At 42.6% G+C, this 20832-nt stretch overlaps 1 protein-coding gene across 8 annotated transcripts in view; it reads left to right on the forward strand.

The window, feature by feature from the left end:
• DOK5 (docking protein 5) overlaps nt 1-20281 on the forward strand; it is a 65306-nt gene extending 45025 nt beyond the window's left edge. For 7 of the 8 annotated variants that reach the window (XM_080405252.1, XM_080405247.1, XM_080405248.1 and 4 more), the window contains one exon: nt 409-20281. In XM_080405252.1, coding sequence (XP_080261378.1) covers nt 409-476 — 68 coding nt within the window. In that variant the 3' untranslated portion in view covers nt 477-20281. The remainder of the gene's footprint in view (nt 1-408) is intronic. The other variant, XR_013930839.1, reaches the window with a different exon arrangement.
• Nucleotides 20282-20832: the final 551 nt, after the last annotated feature.

Genomic DNA, 20832 nt, shown 5'->3' on the forward strand with positions numbered 1-20832 from the left:
AGTTGTATAATTCCGTATGTATGTCACTCAATGGCAGAGGCGCCTGAAAGCTTGTATGCAAGAACTTTCTTCCACCAGAGTTAGAATTTATGATTTCTGAATTGGCTCTTGTCCTCTTTTCTAACTGGAAAGAACTGATGCTAATATTGTGAGCTAATGTGCATTCTTGCATTTAAAATGCAAAGCCAGAGCTTAAAAAAAATACTAATTTGCTTTGTACAACTTTCTGTTCTTAAGGAACTGGGGAAGAAAAACTGAGCAGAGGTGTTTCTGAGATGGAGCACCAGGTTAAGCCAGGATAGGTTTAATTAAAAGGCTGTAATCTGTAATTCACATAGTGCTTTCTAAAATGCTGAATAAGGGCCTTACTGAGTGTTGTTCTGTTTTTTTTCATCTGACTTGGCAAAGATGTTTCTAGCCCAGTGAAGCTTCATCGCACGGACACTTTTCCAACCTACAGGCCAGACCATCGATAAAAGACTGTAAAGAACTTTACAAACTCATCCTCTGACAGACTACCCCAGTGGATGACAGTGATGATGATAAGCAAGGATGGAAACTCTGAAAAGTTCAGGTTGGATGAAAAATTCTTGCAATATAAAGTTTTTTTTTAAAACTTCGCCAAAAGCTGAAACTATTCTGTAGATAACGGGGAGGGGTACAAAACCAACAAACCCTCCAGTGTATCTTTTGTATCTTACAGCTGGACAGAGAAGAAATCACTCCCTAAATATTTCCAGATGTTTTTGTATAATAGGTATGTTGTAAATATATGAGACTTTCCTGTTGTAGTGTGGTTCCATTTTGTCTCTTACAGCTGTGTGTTCACTGATGTCAGCTGTGTCACCCTTGTTTGTTGTAATGCTTATCTTTAGTTATTTACATTATTGTTCAGCCTAATCCTTGGCTTTTGAAATGATGGCCAGTTTTAAGCATTGGATACAATTTTTCCTGTTTGAAGCCTGGTGAAGACTTGATTGATTTCTCTTAAAAGCACCCTCTCTATCTTCTATTTCCTGTATTTATTTCCATCTCTGTGAATGTTTAAAATAAAAAAAAAAAGAAGGCCCACTTTGTTTGTGGTACAGTGCTTTTTGTCGTCGCTGTTGGCATCGTGAGCAGAGCTGTTGTGGAACCACTGTGGCACTGGGAGGACGGATGGTGGGGGACAGTGGTTTGCTCGGATCCCCCCTCCACGTCTAGAGCCACACAACCGCTCCTTGGGTGTCCTGGTGAAGCAGAGTGAAGAGATTCAACAGGAATCTCACAATGCCACAAACTATTTCGTGGCAGAAAGCTGAATTTTCTGTTTTGTGACAGCATCCTTGTTAGACACTGATTTCATAGATTGGCACCAGCGTGTTAATTTAACGGTAAACAGACTTTTCAAAAGTAGCATGGTTGACTACTGTGTGCTATGCCAAATGGTCAGGCGTATGACAGCTGCAGATAGAAAGCTATGGTTACCTTGAATGCAGGTGAAGCACTGCGCTTAGTGAGGTGTAGTTAAATCACTTTGTTAACAAGTTCTGAGTAAGAATGCCTTGGCAGGTTACAAGTCAGACGGATCATCTCTAACCATCTCATTCATGCTCACCTAACAAGCTTAAGGACTAGGTCTTACTTTGATTGCACTGGTGGGGAATATGGTCTCTGCATATTGTTAATTGAAAAAAATACGGGATACAAATCTAATGATAATTTAATTTATCTAGGCTTGTATAATGTTAGCAGGTAGTTTTTCACCAGGTACCCTGGAAGAAAAGTAGTAGGCCAGGGTAGGTTTGTGGAGAACGAGCTTCATTTGTTCATGTATGTAGAAAGTAAGTTAGCCCAGGCTAATTTTTTCATATGACATGGCCTGATGGTTGGCATGAAAATAGCAGATATCTTGGCTTTTAATTCTGAATATGAAGTTTCAAAGCAGACTGGGAGGAGTTGATCATGACCCACACCACGACTAAAAGTAGATTTCAAAGCTCACAGTTACGGTGAGCCGTGCTCAGGGATGCTGCTGGTGCTCAGTGCTAGAGGCAGATATCCATGCAGTTCTGTGTCTGCTTCCAGTCGTGGTTAATCACTGGGATGGAGCAGTAGGGAGCGTGCTTATTAAAACTGCAGATCTATAGAACGGGAAGAAAGGACACTGGCATGTAAGATTAGAATACAAAATGATCTGGACAAATTGAAGAGATTCAATGGGGACAAGTGCTTCTAAGCAAGGCTAACTGACTACACAAATGCGTAATGGGAAGAGAAGCGAGACAGCAGCCCTTTAGAAGGGCTGTAAGGGTTATAGCTCATTACAAGTGGAATACGAGGTAACAAGTCCATGTTGCTGCAAAACAACTAAATGCCATAAGGGAATGTAAAAGCTTTCAAGACCGCTGAAGTCATTCTTCTGCTCTGCTTAAGGGTGGCGAGGTCTCAGCTGGAGTCCCCCGTACGGTGGCCAGCACCAAGCTATGTGCTCAGCTACGACAGATAGCTGTGCCCTGGTACAGTGCTGGCACGCTGGGATAGTTCACCTCTGGAATTGCACTGTGCGCTGAAAAATGTCTTTACCTTCCTTTATGAAACAGATTTGCTGCCCAGGAATATGGAAGGAACAGATATTTCCAAGTCAAGTTTCAGCCTTTTTGTTTGTTACAGTGTCCTGAAGTAACAGTGTCCTGAAGTAACCAGTCACTCCAGTAAGATTTTTTTTTAACTGGTTTGGGCTTAGGGTTCGTGTATCAGTTTAATAAACTTATGATCAGTTGTGAAGTAAAACACTGGGAACATGTAAGATGTTGGGTTTCTACATCCAAAAGGGTTGTAGTAACAGAACTGGAGGTGAGGGAGGTTTTCAGGGAAGCAAACCTGGTGAGTGTGGTGAAGGTAAATGTGTTTCTGAGGGAGAAAAATCAGTATGCCATCATTGTTTAAGATGCACCATAGTGCAAAGATAAGCTTAATTTATTGTAAATAAGGATTATGTTCACTTTATTTCAAAGCTGAACTGCTAACATAGGTGATTGAAAGGCATGTTATGACTAATAGGTCTTTATCTTTCAGGTTTGGTTCTGCTAATGTATTCCCTTTAGAGCTGACAGCATCTGTTGTTTTATCATGGATATGACAGTTCAGTAAATGCTTTTATTCACCTTTCACTCATGCAGTGATTGATACAGTAAAACTATCTGTGGTTGAGCAGTCCAATTACAAAGAAGACCAAAAAAAAGCCACTCTAACCTTGGCCTTTAAATGAAGGGTCATTAAATCAACCAGCTCTGTTATTATTCTTTCTAGTGAAACCGCCTGTGAAGGATGGAAAAAAGGCCTAGAAGTAAGTTTGCTTTGAATGGCTGTGTGTGTATGCCACGATATGGAGAAGTTGCTTTGTTTCAGTTTGTGGTACCAACAGATTACTTAGTCTTTGCATCACGCTGACTTGCTTGGTTAGCAAGGTCTTTAGCTGAAGGAGGTGAGAGGGTTTGCTGCTCCTACAGTTACTAGCTTTATGGTGAGGGGAAGGTCCTCACTGTGTTTGGAGCTGGGGTGTTCAGGCTGTACAGCAGTCTGCGTGTGTACAGCGCTGATAACGGTGATGCCATCACGTGCGCCAGCTGTGTCCCTGGTACCCAATACGCCGGTGAAGATGGATACAGAAGTGGAGTGGAAGTCCTTCAGGTACCCAAGCTATGCTCTGTCTGAAGAGATGTACTTCAGAGGGTGCTGCAAGTCCATTTGTAGAGTTGTGGGGCTCAGGGTTACCGTGGGACTCGAGGCTCAGTGTGTGACAAACCCTGGAGAACTGTTCTCCAGTCTCTGCCCTGCACACAGGCCCTTCACATTAACAGGATTTCACAAGGGGTTTTATGAGCTTGTGCTGTGTGTGAAAAGGAGGATAACAATTCTATGGACTAGTTTCAATTGCTCCACCAAATTCCAGCATGGCCTTTTATATCCTTTGACCTTGTTCTTTCTCAAATGTCCACAGATCTTCCTAGATAACTTTTTCAAAGGCACAAAAGTGTTCTGCAAAATCATCCCAATGAGCAGGTCTTTGGCTCCCTGTAACCTGTCCTGTTCATACAGCTTGAAGAAGCACTGTGCCATTTTTTCCAACGGCTGCTCCTCAAAGACCGGACAGAAATGCATGCCCCTGCTCCCTTTTATCACACAAAAGACCAGTTGGCCAACCTGCAAGTCATAATAGTGGAGACAGAAGAATATGTTTTAGGGGTAAAAGAAGAAAGGGATTAGAAGAGAAAGCATATAGAGCTGCTTACCCCACTTTTCAAATCCAGACTAAAAAAGTTATTCTGTCTTTTGAGCAGGTATGAACCAGCAAACTGGTAACAGCACAGTGGGTAGATGGAGATGGTCCAGACTGCAGCAGAACTCGGCAGGTAATGATCTTAAAAGGCTAATCTTGGAATCAAGTACATTAGGAGGAAAAAGTCGTAATATCAAGACTTTGAATTACGTTTCTTTTTCTTAGACGTTCTTATTACAGGTGACAGAATGCAAATGTCGTTATCTGAAATAGCATAGAGGGCAGCATAACTACCGTAAATCATCGTGCTGCTGGGAGAAACGGGATGGCTGACATTCTCTCCATTTCTGCTTTATAGAGGGAGAGGGAGTCACATGAGGACTTGCCAAAAGTTGCTCAAGATTTCAAGGTATTTTCATCATACTTCAAAACTTTTGGGGGTTTTGTTTGTTTGGTAGGTTTTTTCTTTTTTAAATAAAGGAGATCTTAATTTTTTTGCTTGACCAAGATTTCACAAATTTTTAAGATTTTTAATATGTTAAGATTTAAAAAAATTTTGCTTCCTTGAGGGAGGGAAGCCATTTGAGTGGGTTGTTTCAGCATTTGTCTGAGTGAAACAGCTTTATTTTTCACTGTACTGTTTTTATTAATTTCTTGTACTGTTTTTAATACTTATTCTTAAAGTTGTTAGTATTTAGTTTTGCTTTCCCTTCTTATACCTTACAGCAGAAAAGCATCATTAATATTTAAGCAGATTAACATCTCTTGGAGTTTGTGACTTGCAGCCAGAATGTCATTAATTTAAATAATCACACAGATAAAATTAATGCAATAAGAGTTGTATCTGAGTCCTGTTGCTGAGCAATTCTGGTGAGTGCATAATAATAGTGCTGCCTCAGGCACCGAGATCAGGGGTCACAATGTGATATTTCTGTGTACTCATTAACTTTCACAAGGGCAGATTGATCTTCTGTTTCCATGAACACTAATGAATCATTTTCTTATTTTTAGGGAATATTCTATCACTATCACTAGCCACGTAGCGTTTAAAGAAAAGCTGTTTTCAAACAGAAGGCTCTAATTAGAACTTGGGCCTCAGCTGTATTGATTGCACTATACTTTCTCAGTGGATTTACAAATGCCGGCAAGTAAACTTGCCAGGAAAAAGTTTATTGTAGTGGCTTTGTTTTTTGGTATTTAACCTGTGGGGTGTTCTGTTTGTCAAGCTGAAGAAAGGGAGCTGGGTGCTGAGGCATTCAGGGTGATCGGGTTTGTACAGGAGTATTTTCCCAGATATCTGTCTTTTAAATACTCTGGAAATCTTAGAAAGAAAAGGTGCGATGTGTTCATCTCACTCTGAGCTGTTCCAAAAACTTATAGTCTCTGGTGAAATGGATTCCTGGTCTTCCAGCCATATGATTGTGGGAAAATATAGGATGGGATAATCAAAAATAGCCTGGAGTGTGCCAGGCTCCGGTTTTGGCAGCTCTCGTCTCCCGGGTGCCGAGGTGGCGCTGGAGCCGGTGGGAGCGGAGGCGCTCGGTGGGCGGCCGCAGGGTGCCAGCCTTGCCGTGCGAAAGGCAGCGGCCCGCTGCGCTGGTGGTTATTAGCTAATAATGTCAAGATAGCTCATCCTTTTTTCCTTTTTTTTTTTTTTTTTTTTTCTCTTTTATCTGTCTTGTGCCGCCTTCCCGCATTTCCTCCGTATCAAGCCTATACCCTCTATCTCTCCCCTTGCTTGCATAGCAATAGAAACAAAGTGAGGCGTGTGGGTTATTTGAAAAGGGATTTCTGTGGCTAAAGCTTATAGAAACACAATCTATAGGATTCTATAAAGGAACTATAATTTGCCTTTGTACAAGCAATAAATGTGTAGGAAAAAATGCTTTCCTATGCACTCCTGGTACAGTTTTTGCACCATATGAGGAAGATTGAGGGGGCTGCGGTGCAAGCCCCCCACCGGCAGATTGCCGCTCATCTGGTGGGCTTGGTACAGAGAAAGGAGGGGTGGTAGGATTAGCTGGCAAACAAGTGGATTTGCACCAATTTCTTCTGCTTCTGACATCAGTCCGAGAAACCAAAGCTTGTGAATGAGCCCTGACCCTGTGGTTTCAGCGCCCGCCGAGGGTGCCCGTGTTGGCACGGCCCAGCGCGGCCGTACAGCTGCTCCGTCCCGTCCCAGGGGAGGGAGGCAGGCACAGAGGCTTCCCTGCAGGAAGGCTGTTCATTTGTTTGCTTAGGGTTTTTTTTTTTATTAAATTATTCCAGACATGAGGTCACAGTCACCCAACTGCAGCGGGTCGTCTATAAAGCTTCCAGAAAGCCACCTGCTAGCGAAAGGAACAGAGTGCCTCTGACCTGATCCATCATGGCAGCGCAGGGAGAACGGGGCGGTGGGTGATTCATCCTCCCCTTGCCTTGCTGCTGCAGGGCACAACCTAAGTGAAGAGTTTTATATCCTCAGGTGAAGAAACTAGTGATGTCTAAATGGGCTCATTTTTTGGCTTAGGCTCTATTTCCAGTCCGTCCTGAGATTCCCACTTGATTTTCCCCATTTTAAAAATGGGAATGGCATGTCCGCAGGCAGGAGCCCCCAGGATAAACGTGTAGTAACAGTCCTGTCATTTTCAGAAACAATACAGTAAGGACCACATAAAATGGTGTGAAGCAGACCTCTGGTCCTGTTGGACAAATTATATTTTAAAGGACACATAAAAAAAGAGCTTCTAATTACCTGTGCTCGTTAAAATGCTTTTGGTATTTTTCTTTAAAGAGAATTGCACCCTAGCCACACTTAAACTCTGGAAGCTGCGTGAATTTTGTCTCTCAGTTTTCTAGGTTGACTTTCCTTAACCTCCTGTCCTAAAGTTTTATTTTCTGCTGTGAAATTAAAAAAATCAAGCATACTCTGCCACAGATGTGGACACACTATTTATGTGTAGTAGATGAGACCATGCTTGTATGAAATTACAGCTTCTAACCAGGTTGTTTGTATTTTGAGATCACTGGATGAAAGACACTACAAAATTGCTAAGAGAAATGAGTAAGAGAAATTCACTTGCTCATATAATTTATTGTGTCTTTTTGACTGAACAAAGAGTGCTTAATTTTACATAATGAGATAAACTGTATACAGAACGAATGATATAGAAAACCCTTTGTGCTGAAGGCAATGGATCCTTTTGGAATATATTGTCCATAAAACTGAGGTAAACGCATAAATACTTATTTCTCCATAAACGTGTAATGACTCAGCTGAAAGCCAGACAGTATTAATGATGTATGATCTCTATTTTTGGCACATTTAGTAAAATGAAAGTGTACCTACATTTAGCATAAATGAAACACATAAATGTTGTTCTACAGTGTAGGAAGGGAAAAGGGAGCAAAATTAGATTTATGGCCCCTCTGCCAGCTGTGAAGGATAAGGAATCAGAAGGAGCTATGATAGCTAGAGCTGCTGGGGGCTCTGCTCTGGTGTCCTCTTGGTGCCCTTGAGTAACCTATCCTTTCCTTCGTGTATTGGTCTCCAAATGAAGACCAGGCTGTACTTTCATGTGCCTTTTACATGGATTGGGGGTAGGCTTAAAGGAACTCTGTGTATTCAGATACTGGAATGCCCCCGGACATAGGCAGTGAGGGGGAGCAGGAGTGGCTGTGATGGAGCGATGTCCACCTACAGCCCCAGCAAAATGACATCCTTTCTTAAACCAAATGAAGAGGCAGATCGGAAAAATCCATGGATTTGGAAAAAATCTGTGGATTTGGAAAAAACAAAGTCTGTGGTTGCTCCGGACGCCACTGCACCTTGCGAGCATGGCAGCCCACAAAGAGGACGATGTCACACAGGCATGCCTTGGGAGGATGAGCTGCAGTAACTCACTGGGCTCCGTCCACCACGCCGCTGTCCATCCCTGCTCACAGCCTCCAGTTACCAGCTCTCTTGTACAGACCCTGCAGTTCACAATGCCAGTGGAAAGGATCCAGCAGAGCCTGTTCCTTCCCAGGAGAGAGCCAGTGGTTGCTGACCTGGGGCTGGACAGGCACCGAGGTACCCAATTCCTCTTTGGATACAGACTCCCAGTGGAAATTCTCGAGAAGAAAACTCTCCTTCTCTTTTATCCAAAGGCACCCATCCATGGGGAATGGGTTGGACTTGCTCTCATGGGTGGTCCCTCCAAGACACAAGCAGCAGTCTTGTGGGTGGGAAAGAAAATTGACTTGGTGCAATCGTCAGGCAGGGATGCTTTACTAGAAATACTGCCAAGTGACATGCCTTGACCTGGGCTAACTGCACACTTACTGTTTTCTTCCCTTTCTTCTTGAGACATTTGGAGTTCTTACCAAAGGTGTTTTCAGCATCAAACCAAAGGCAAGCAGAATGCATACTTTTAAGAGGGGTTGAGTCATTTTCCTTCCTGAAAGCCGTGGCAGGTCTCTAGCACAGCCTATCCTTTTCTCTGTACCAGAAAGGTAGCAAGTAATTGCAAGAAAAAAATGCTTTCTTGGCAGACCTTTGCTGACCTTTTGCAGTAAGCCAACAAAGATCGATCCAAGGCCAGGGTCCACCTAAAGCAGCAATATATAAAATAAAAATTCCATTTAGTTTTGTCGGGGCGGGGTCTGTTATTTCTAGCATTTGTTTGTCCCGTGTATTATTCAATTTAGTTGCTTACAGAGTGAAACAAAATCAATCAAAAGTTGCTTTTCCTTTGCTGCACGTGACTGTCAAATCCTTGTGGAAAATTGCTTGAATTGTGTGATCTATGGTTCAAAGTGAGAACAGATTGCTTAATTAGAGTTTAATTATCTTGGAAGATTTGATGCTCTCTGATCGCTTTTGTTTTATTTCTTTACTTGCTCAGTGGTTTTTGTTGAAGTGTGTCTTTATTTGTAGGAGAACCAGGTGCACAGGTTGAAACGGCACAGTTCACCGGCGTGTGAGAATGTGTTTTCTTTTCAGTCTCGTGCTTACATATGTCTCTGTCCAGCTGAGCCATTAGCAAGAAAGTACAATACGCCTGTTAACATGGGCCTGATCCCTACAGCTGATGACTAAATACCTACACCCCCCCGAGATGGGTTAATGCAGACCCAGATGTTATGTTGTATTTTAGTCGATGTTTTTTAAGGCCAGAAATAGGTTTTACTGAAGAACTATGATTTTTGACATGGAAATCCACCACTTACTCACCAGTGCCTGATCTGGATGGAAGTTTTTCCCATAGGGCAGCCTAGGTACCTAAAGCTCAGCTTTTTGTCATAACCAGGCTCCTATGATGCTGATATGCTGCCAGGTATTAGGAATGTTTCAATCGCACACCATATTCATTTGGGTGGTGGAAAAAGGAAAAAAAAAAAAAAAAAAAGCTGTCCCTTGATTGAGATTTCTGTCTTAAAATCTTTGTTCTGGCACAGAGAGAGTTGTTCTTCGCTGGCAGAAGACTGATCTGCTTAAAACGGCACTTGGTTTTGGGGAATGTTTCATTTGGGTCTGGCTTTTTGTTGAGTTTATTTAAATAAATTAATTCTCAGGTTTTTTTTTCACTCTGGGGCTGCTGGCATGGAGAGGGCCAAAACAGAGGCAAGAATAAATAAAGGGGAGAATTTTGGCACCAGTGCCAAGCTGTGCTGGTTTATAAAGATCTCTGAGTTTGGTGTGTGCCTGAATCAGAAGTGGAACAAAGGTAAGTCAGGCATGAAAACTGATCGCCCAGTTTTGACACGGAAAATCTTTACATCTGGTTCAGTATGAAGAGCGCTTTTGGATTTGAGTTTTACTTAAGTTTCAGATTTTTTGAAAAGTTTCACTTTATTTTTGCCAGAAGAGGATACGATTGTTCATTAACTTCTAAGCAGGTAGGGTTGTTTTGTTGGATTGCTGAGAAAGGCTTCATGTCAGATGGGGAGAGTTTGGCTGGGAAAAATTGTTACCTGTAAGAAAACTGGAATTAAGAACCCATTAAGTAGATGCATTTGCAGAAGATGGTTTCTTTCTTTTGTGTGTCTTCTTTCCCCTGGGGACAGCTTGGTGTTTTCCTGAGGAGCCATTGTTTAAGTAAGAGCGTACAGCAAATTATATGAGAAAAGGTTGCCTTCAGTGTCAGGGTTTCTCCAGGCTCCTTCCTTGAGCTACACAGCCCAAAATAAAAGATGACATTTGAGCAAGCCCAGCTGATGTTTTTTATTTGCAATAGTCATCTCTTAATTCAACCTTAAACTGGAAAAGTGAACAACTGAGCCATGGGAGGCAGCAAGAATCCTTTGCATTGATGTTGCTGGCCTTGGATCAGGCAACCATTTCTTAGCACTCTTGGGATTGCAGGAAGACAACGGTGAATGACAATGGCATTATTACCACCTGTCACTGCTAATGTCAACGTGAATGTTAGGTCTGTAACACATCAAATGAGTCAAGAAATCCAAGCCCGGTAGAAATAAAGACAGAAAATCTAGGAGAAGGCGGCTCACAACACTATTTTTAACCTGTCTGGATCAACTAATAGGCTGGTAACAAACCTTTGTATATTATTTGATTATGTTTCTATGCTAGTTATTTTGTTTGATTATGATTAGGTGATTCTGGACAATAATGCTTTTTTTACTTTATTAGAAGAGTCAAGATTGACATGTCATTATCCATGAGAGGTTGTGAGTGGTCCTCCTGTTTTTGTTGTGTGTTCATTTATTTACCCCAGAGCCCAAGAATAAAACCCCTAGTACTCCAGAAGGTACTTGCAGATGTGATTTCACTTGCTTTACAAAGTGTGGGGAGATTTTACAGGTTTAGAGCTCAAAATACAACCCTGCTTTTCAGGGAAAACTAGATTTATAGCATCTTCTAATTGTATTGATTTCCATCGTTGAGCTGGGATGGTACTTCTGTTCCCAGGAGCAATATCTCATCCAGGCCTGTTGTAAATGAGAAGGAAGACAAAAATAGACTGGTCAGAAAGCAAGAGAGAAATAATTCAAAGTGCATCTAAGAAAACCAGATATAATCAAGGGCCGAAGCTTATACTTAAAGCAGCATGATAAGCTGGAGACGAGCTGCTTTGTGATAGTAAAATATGATAAAGTTTTGGGTTTTTTCTGGTAGCTACTACTGCGGTAGCTCTCCAGCAAAGATGCCACATGGATCCTTTGGATGTATCCGTCAGTACCTACCACCTATGTGCAACCTCTGCTGTTTGACTTGGAGTTACTAGAAGCAGCTGCAGGTTAATTCAACTTTTGGCTTGCTCTGAGTTGGATCAGGCGCTGTTTTGCTGTCTGTAGGGTAGGAAATCTGGCTGCTGCTTCTGTGAGCAGCGAAATACCATACAAACCAGCAGGCAATCACTGGGAGAAAAATCCAGGAGCTGCAATGCACAGGCAATATGTGTGAAGTTTAGACCCTGTCCCTGTTGGTCCCTGCAATTTACTGCAGATTGCGCTGGTCCTTCTCCATCTTCCTAAACTGTGGCATCTCCTTGATTTCCCTCTCACTATAGAGAATAACCTGAGCCAAAGCACTTTCTAATGAATGTCATTAGGAAAGAATAATTTAGTAGAATGCTGTTTGTTTGTTTTAACTGCAAGAAGACCTGAACCATCACTGTTTTATGATTTTTTTTCTAGCATTTTATTTTTTATCACTTTTGCAGCTTGTGAGCAAGTCAATAAGCAGTTTCTTGTCAAAAATCCCAAATAATGTTGTCTCTGACACAGTACACCAAGGTGTGTTTTCACATTGATTCAGTAAAAACATCTTGGTGGGTAATAAAAAGCCCCTCTCCTTTTATCTCCTGATAAACTAAAAGCGGTTTATCAGGTTTACGTGCTTTTTTTTTTTTTTTTTCCTTTGTGAAAAGCCTGAGTCAAAGAAGTCGGAGCGTTACTCGAACAGCTAATTGCACTGGCTTTCCTGTGCAGGGAAGTGTGATCTTTCTTGCTGCTGAATGAAGCAGAACATACTCTTTGACATTGCAACACATTTGAACTGCTTGTTGGGTTCTTTGTGCAAGGAACATTTTCTAACTCCTGATGCCCTCGAAAAGGGAATCATCTCATCAGCTGGATCTGGAAGTACTTGTCTGAGTGCCAAACTCTGATTAGGGTAAAGAGAAATGGGATAAAAGTAGGTGAACCACTAAGTGTTAACATTTAAATGGCTATTTGGGTAGCTGGGTGTGCTGGCATTGGCAGTGTCTGAGCTTCAGGATCTCTCAGTGAACTCTCACTTTCCTTTCAGCCTCTGCCATAGGAAGGGAGCACTGTCATCCTGGTTTGCAAAGCAGAGTCTCAGTCCCAGGAGGGGAGACCCTGAAAAAGGCATTCCTCTGCCTTGCAATTCCCAACTCTTGGCTAGCTTGCTTCCATTGGAAAGCCATTGCCCTTAGGCAGGTGAGAGTGGAAGTGGGAGCTGGTACCCAGCAAAAGGCATCTCACCAACCCGCTATGGCTTGGGCAGCAGTGGGAGAGCCCTCTTCCCTGTTCCTTATGTGCTCCCTTCATATGGAACTTAACAAGGTGTTTTTTCCAGTGAAAAATAGAAGGGACCTCTCCACACGTTCTGAAGAGCGCCAAGTCCAAGAACAGCAAGAATTGTCTTATTTTATACTAACCTGTCAGAAAGGAGTTTCTATCCCTGTCTGGCAAAGTAGGAACCTCCCAGAGAACCAGCCGGTCTCCGAGGTGGGCCGCTGGCCAATATGCACTGCCACACATTGTTAAAAATACCGACTAGGCTGGCAGCTTGAACTGATTTCTTTAAAGAATTAATCAGTTACTTCTGAGTGAATGAAAGCAAGAAGGTTGTTTTTCTCACCCTGATGATGCTTAGTGGAGTTTTCCAGCTGCATTATTGCAATGTCACTTGTTTTCCCACCATGTCCCGTCAATTTTCACAAACAGTATTATATTCAAGAATCAGAATTTCTAGCTAGATTTTCTTTTCTTTGTCGTTTATTGGCACCTGTCAGGGTCCTGCTGAAATGCCATTTTAAGGTGTCCTTTGGTGATCAATCAGCTGAGTATGTAATGAACACCTGTGGAGGTATCTGAGTTGTATAATGAGGTAAAAAAGACACCAAGGTATCAGGATGGTTATTTCCATCTAAAATACTGCAATTTTCATCATTCCTTCCTGTTTTTCCCTGTACCACAAGCATTTTCTACAGAACGCAGTGATAGATACATTGTAGTAAAAGAGATTTTAGATCACAAAGCGATTTGTTGGAGCCCACCATCAGAATGAAGGCAAAAAGTATTTATGATTAGATTCAAACTTCCATGGAATCAGATGCTTTTATCACTGTACTAAGCTGTGGCCTTAATAGCCCTTTGGAGAGTGCTGGCTTCATAATTACTTTGTTTTACAAAATTACACAGAATTTTGAAGAACCTAATCCATTGAAGTCGCTTGCATTATAAATATGGCAGATTAGGGTGCAATTTAAGCGGTGCAGAACTAGCTCAGGGGAGCATCCCAGATCTTCATTTCATTTCGTTGTTACTGATGTGTCGAGAAGAAGAAAGAGTTGATTGCTGATTTATATGCCTTGTCTTTCATTACGTTATATTTCTGCCGTGCAGGGGGTCGCAACAGAGTCTATTAACCACAACCAAGGCAGAACCACCTGATGTTCTTACAATCACATCAAATTCTCTTCAAAATTGCTGTTAGTTGCTTTTTCTCCGCTGTTGTCTCCAAAGTTTGCAGTCTGGTCTTCCAGCCATGACTAGAATTTTAATGGTCTTGGAGTCTGTTGTCTATTAGGGGTTTTATTAGTATTAATATGGTCTATTTTTCTAGCTGTCTGTTTCACTATATTTAATTTCAAAATGTTTCTGAAGCACAGGCTAAAGGGGTGCTCCCAAGGCACCGTTTGCTGAAAGTTCATTTAAAAACCATTAATATATGCCTCCAGCAAACCCTTATATTAGGTTATGCAGCAAAGGCTCTAGGAGCCAGCTTCTAAGGACACATCTGATTGACTCCCAACTTAGAAGAGATATTTTGAAAAGATATCAGCACTCTTTTATAGCAAAATAGAAGATTTTTCAGAACGGAGCACCTCGCTGTTGAAAGATACTGAGTGTAATCTGCATTTGACTTTACGCTGTGGTCATGGTTTCAGAGATCATTAACTTCCTACAAACTTCAAGAAGAGCGAAGGTTTTCCAGAGAGGGGAAGACATCTGTGGACTTGGCTTTTATGGGATGCCCCAAGAGACCCACACAGGCAAAGGCAGGTGCTGCAGAGCTCCCACCCGACAGTTCACCCACAGGACACAGACCCCTGGGAGGCTGGTCCCTGGTATTTATGTAGTGTATAGAACTATTTAGTCACCTTGCTTACCTCTCCTCCAGAAGATGATTCAAGGAATGAAGAGAGATACAGGGCTGGAGCCCATCTGGCTGCTGACTATCGCAAGAAAGAGAGTTTTCCTGTTTCTTTAATTAAATAACCATTTGCTTTTGAGCCCAGAATGCTTTCATTGTCTTTGTCAATGGCTGTCAGGCTGGCAGAATTACAGCTGCTCCTCTTTTCTGAGCAATATAAATCTGTGGAAAGCAGGGCGCAGCAAAGACATGACAGCAATGTGTAATTCCTGCAATGCATCTTTTAATCTGATATGTAAGAATAAAAAAAGAGAGCTCTGTCATAACACATCAGTTTCACCAGATACAGCTCTTATACAGAAATGTGCAGAAGTTCACAACAGCAAAAACAAGCCCATTTCCTGAGATGCTGATGCAGGTGCCATGCCTGGGCAGTGCTCCTGCTGGCTCCTGGCATCCTGAGAAAACATTCCCAGGAATGTGAAAGTTTAGCCTTGTCCTCCCTCTTCCCCAGTGCCGCCTGAGTAGCACGTACTGGTCTAAACAGGAGTCTTCATTAATTTTATCTCAGATCCCAAATTCTCCCTTTCTTAACAGTTTCTTATCTGTGTAATGTTGGAAGCCAGAGCCTGAGATGGGAACCTTTTCCTCTAGGTTTGGATGAAGTCACTTGGATTAAAGCAAAGCCCTGGTCAGCAGGCTCTGTGGCGTGAAACCAAAACAATACACAACTGCATCTGGAAATAACTGACATTCTCTGTTCAAAAGCCTCAGTTGCTGTCTCTGTCTTTGTGATATTTGTCTTCTGCTCTATTTCTCTTAGTTAGCAAAGAATTTTTTTCTGTGGCAGAAGCAAGGCAACACAAGAAGTCATCCTTTACAATTTATATGCAGGGTGGAAAGCTTTATTTTCTTCCTGGCTTCTTTCACCAGCCCACAGCAAACATTTATCTTCTGATTCCTCTAATAGGATGTGACTTGTTGTGACATCATATTTTGAAGGGCTGTGATTTAATAGGTGTATTTTATCCCCCCTTCCCCAGCACGCATACATTTTGCAGAAATTAATTGTTTAAAATATAGTGCAACCGCCTGGTGTTCGGAATTTCTGCCAGAGGCTTTTTCCAGTGCACTTGCTCAGTCGTGACTTTGCACAAGCCCATCACAAATAAACATCTTCGGCATCAGGCTTGTTCAGGACTGCTCAGAATTCCCTGGTCCTATGATAACACCAGGCAATGTAATGCAGATTGCAGTGGCAGGGTCTAAGTTGCAGAGAATTAGCTGTGCTGCCTTAACACGTGCACTGAAAGCCACTGAAACAGGAGTTCCTCATATTATTTTACTGGTAGCAAGTCTAAAAGTCCACAGCAACACACTGATAACTTAAATACCCATTTCCTCCCCTTGCAGTATAGATCGGAGATAGAATTCATTCCATCAGGGAAGCACCCTAAGGAAATTCTGAGCTGTCAGCCAAAGCAGTGCTGTATATAAAACATCTCTGGCTCTATTAGTGTTTGTGCCATTCCTGATGGGAGCCTTTAATCGTCCCCACCTGATTCAGGGGAGACAGGAATATACTGTATTTTCTTCCCTGAATGACCAGTGCAGATACTGGGGTTTTTAACCTTTTTTTTCCCCCCTCATTATTTTAAATAAATAGACTTGGCCCTGAGCAAATCCTATACAATTGATTTCATGTGGGTTTTACAAGCTGGGATTGCCCTATCTGAAAAGAATCCATCCCTGCAGAAAAGGCTGCTTCAGGGCCACTGCTTCCCAAGAGGAAGGCTGTCACATCCCTTCCAGGTGCCACCTGCTCTGAAAGCCTCAGGGCTGCAGGGGACATCGCTGTGCTGTGAACCAGTGGCCTTTTCCAGTCTGTCCTGCACAGTCGCCCCGAGCAGTGAGTGACCTGCAACACCTCAACACCCGAGTGATGCTCCTCAGTCAAAAGAGGAGGAGCGTGCGATGAAGCATCTCGATGTGTCTCTCAGAGGCAGGGTGAAGCTCCATGGCATATGGGAGGTGGATGAGCAAGCGTGGGTGCTGAAGACAGTAGAACCACAGTAACACAGGGCTGTGTGTGGACAAACAAACAGCCCGTGTGCCAACATCGCTGTCACGTAGGGAACCCAGCGCAGCGTTCTCCAGTGCTGCAGGAGGTACAGATCTGAATGCCTTAGGTGATGTAAAGCAGAGGTGAAGCCTGGAAACTGCTGATGCTGAGAATATTCTAATGCTGGCAGCGGCTTTCAGTCCATGTTACAGGGCTCTGAAGTGTCCTCAGCTGCCTCTCCAGGGCTCACCAGAGGGTGTTAAGGAAGTGAGCACGTGGTCACTGTGTTTACAATTACACTCTCCTCTGGAAACTGCTTAGGGATCTGAGAATTGAAAGAAGGTTAAAATCAGAGTGTTTTGGGGCTGGCAGTAGAAGTGGGGTAGGAGAAGCAATCTCTCATCAGCCTCAGGCATCTGTTACTGTGAGGGAAAAAGTCCTCTGTGACCTTCCTCTTTCCCCTGCTTTTGCAAAAAGCTGAAGCACCGGCTGCAGGAGTATGTAAGTGTAGCAACATTTGGGATAATCAGTAATTAACCTCATAAAGTAAGGCTTCAGCTGTCCTGTTTGGCTGCTGCACCACAAGCCCATTGTGTGTGATAACAAACGCCCTTGCTGATGTGCCACACCTGCAGCATCGGGTCAAGGAAGACATTTGGTGGCACATGTTTCATAATGTTATGAAACACTGAAGAAAAAGAAGAAAGAATAATGTACTATGAGATGTGAACTTTATCATTCCACCCCAGGGACTACAGGGCCAAATGCAACAATGGTGGAAGTCCGTTTGCATTGCTGGAGTCCCACTGAGGTTCCATTAAGCCCACTGGTTCTGCTCAGCACCCAGCAAGCCATTTTGGAAACGGTTTAAAGGCTTTGCTAAGAACATCAGATTTTTCTCATTGGCCATTAAAAAAATCACAGTATCTAACTGGAGTGCTTCCCCTATCTCCCTAGGATCTGGAAGGGTCACTTAGAGAAGGAGCCTGAGATGTTCTGCAGTGTCATCTAGAGGAGCCTCATCTTCTCCCTCCAGTGACAGGAGAGGGCAGAGTGTGCCTGTGCTGGGCACTTGCAGTAATATGTCCCAAATCGGATGGTGTTACAAGCAGTTATCAAGGTGAAAAAAATCAGTCACTCACTACTACAGAAATACATTTAAATCCATCTTGATCAGTGCCAGATGTTCTGTCTGGACAGGCTGGACCATGCTAAGTGGGATACTAGCACTGTTGCAGAGCCATGGCCATGAGGCTACCCAGAAACCTCACCTTACCCAGGTCACAGAAATTCCTGTAAATACCTCTACACCTTTCTGCGTCCATACATTAAAACCCCTAGGCCAACAACCCCTTTTAAATGTGTCTTATGCTGAGTAACCAGAGGCCACTCAATACAGTGACACTATTGTTGTAACACTTGTCATTCCTGTTCACCAGCTGAATTGACTTTTAGCTATTCATAAGTGTAAATGTCACACACAAACCTGGCTTCTCTTTCTCATGAGATCATTGTGGTGACTCATATTTATTAGTTCAAAACAGAATTTCACCTATTTTACTTTTTCTTCTTCAGGCATTACCTGGTTCTTGGTTTTGCTTTACTCTTTAGCATGTAGAAAGGCCTACTGTTTTTAAAAAACCCACAATTAAAAAGACCTAACACCCCCCCCCCCCCCCCCCCCCTTAAAATTCAGAAACAGAGCAGGTATGGTAGAAGAAATTGCCCAACCAGATCATGGTGGTGAACGTGCAATCCTGTGCAACTGTTGGGTGCCCACAGCTCTTGGGTAATGTAACAGCTGTTGAGGGGTCATACAATTAACTAAAGAGCATGTGCAATGCCTGTGCCATTTCTTAAGAAAACAGAAGGACATACACTTGCACGAAGCCTTTGAAATCCTGCCTACATATGTCTAATTACATGGTAAGAAAAGAGCAACGTTTCTGCCTTAGCACAGGTATGAAGATTGACTTGTCAGCTGAGAGCATCAAGGAATGAGCCTCACCTTTTGAAAGCCATGGAAACATAGGTGCTGATTTCTTTTGGGGGTTAGGTTCTTTTCTGTGAAAATAAATTAAAACATGCTTCTGGTGATGACCTGAACAACAGGGTCTGTTGCCAGTTTTCCTGCTATTAAAATCCATTTGTGTGTGTCCCTGTAGAGCAGAGCAGCCTGCACGTTGGCCCAGATCCGCTTCCCAGCCAAACTGCATGCTGCCTACAGGGACCTGGCAGCATGAGTATCCCATTCTTATTTTATACCAAAATGTGAAAAATCTCATGACTGACCTTTGAGTGAGGAGCTGTGGGTGGTGAGAGGCCCACCAACACCTCGTGCTTGGATCGCTGCTCTGCAGTGCTCAGCAGCAGCCGAGCGGTACCTGGCTGGCAGCATCCCTGGAGGGTGGGAGGCAGGTAGCATCCCTGGGAGCAGCATCCCTGGGAGCAACGTGCCTGCAGAAGGTGATGGGCAGTCTGCAGCAGTAGGTTGTAAGCACGTGTAGAAATTGTTCCTAGTGCTCCTCCTGGGTGTTGGGATCCCACATCTGGGACAGTGGAGTAGACGTGTGGAGGAAAGGGCCGGTTTCTGAAGTCTGCCCTGTGAAGCTGAGCATCTTGTGCCATTTCAGCCTCAGTGGAGAATGGTCTTTACAAAAACAAAATGGTTTTTGTTGGCCTAGGGAGTAATTTTACAGATCAAAGAGGGTCTTTTTTTACAGTCCAAATTACGGACTGTTGACCCCTGGGCAGCGTGGGAGCTGCTGGATTGTGGATCCAGCCTCTCTGCCTATTTTCAAGGCTTAGAGCAAGGCAGCACACAAAACCCCCAGTATTGGCACACCAAGCAGGGAGGTGACAGCTCTCTGGCTGTTTTCTCTCTCAAACTCCTCAGCAGCATCTGTATAACTTAGTTGATGTAAGGTGCGTGCCTAGTAGCTTTGTTTATGTTGTTTGTGTTTTCCTATATCAGTAGTATAAGGATTATTTTGACCTTCTCCAGGTGTGAGCTATCCTTCATATCTATTTTGTATTGTAAATTCCTTGCAAAAAAACCCAACAAAACAAAAACTCCTGAAAATTAAAAATTTTGTTTTGAGCATGAAAGACATTTCTTTACATCACCATAATAATGCAAATTTCCTGGTTAATAGTAATATATAAATTGGTACCAAATTAATCAATTCATTAACTAAAAAATATAGAAGAAGAGTTTGTAAATACTACACAGGACATTTAATATCTTTGAATTAAAATGCTACTGATCTCTGCTGTAAACATAGTAGGCACTTTGGTTTTGTACATGGTCAAACATGGAATGAGGCAATTTAGCCAAAGGAAATGATAAGCAATGTAAACCGTCGCTACCCCATGGAAATCTGCAGAATGCCAATAATTTAATAAAACATGTGCTTGCTAGATCAAATACTCCTAACTCTCTTTGCTGTGCAGCGAAACCGTGAGATCCAAGCAGAAGGTATGCCGAGATACTGTGCTCTCCGAATCAGTAAATTGCTGAGTACCTAAAATCATCAGCTACTTCAATTATTCTTGGTAGCAGGATGTATCTGTGTTTAAATAGATGTTAAGGTTCTGTCTGTAAACAGGAAATGAAAAAAAAAAAAAAGAAGCCATGCTAGAACAGAAAAATAAAAGCAGATGATTTCTAACTAATGTGAGACAACTGTTAAAAAACGTAAAAATGAATTTTAAAATATAAAATCGAAGGATGATACAAAACCCACTTCTTGCTGGTGGCAATGCTGAGGGTGGCAGAAGAGCTGGTTACAGGTAAATGGCTGAAGCACAACAAATATATATATATATATATGATGTACATCAGTAGAATATGCATTATGTACATCAGTAGTATGCCTTCACACGGGAAGTAAATGATGCAATGTGTCAGTACGTGATACTGACACTTTTCAAATTATGTTTTCTCCAGTATTTATGTATATTGGCAGCAGAATGAGCGCTTCCAAATCTAAATTTCCATTATGGTTAATGTAAGTTTAAAGTGTATATTAAAATGCATATTGAAAATCACAATACTTCTCTTACCCTTATTGACTCAACTGGAGGAGAGCAGTGCATAGTTCAGGTATGTGCTGTCACAGAGCTTGAGGCAGGTTCAGAGTCCCACGTGCCTCCTCTGCAGCGACAAACACCCTCGGCTGC

The sequence above is a fragment of the Falco punctatus genome (genome assembly GCF_963210335.1).
Source record: "Falco punctatus genome assembly, chromosome: 10".
NCBI classification, from domain to species: domain Eukaryota; kingdom Metazoa; phylum Chordata; class Aves; order Falconiformes; family Falconidae; genus Falco; species Falco punctatus.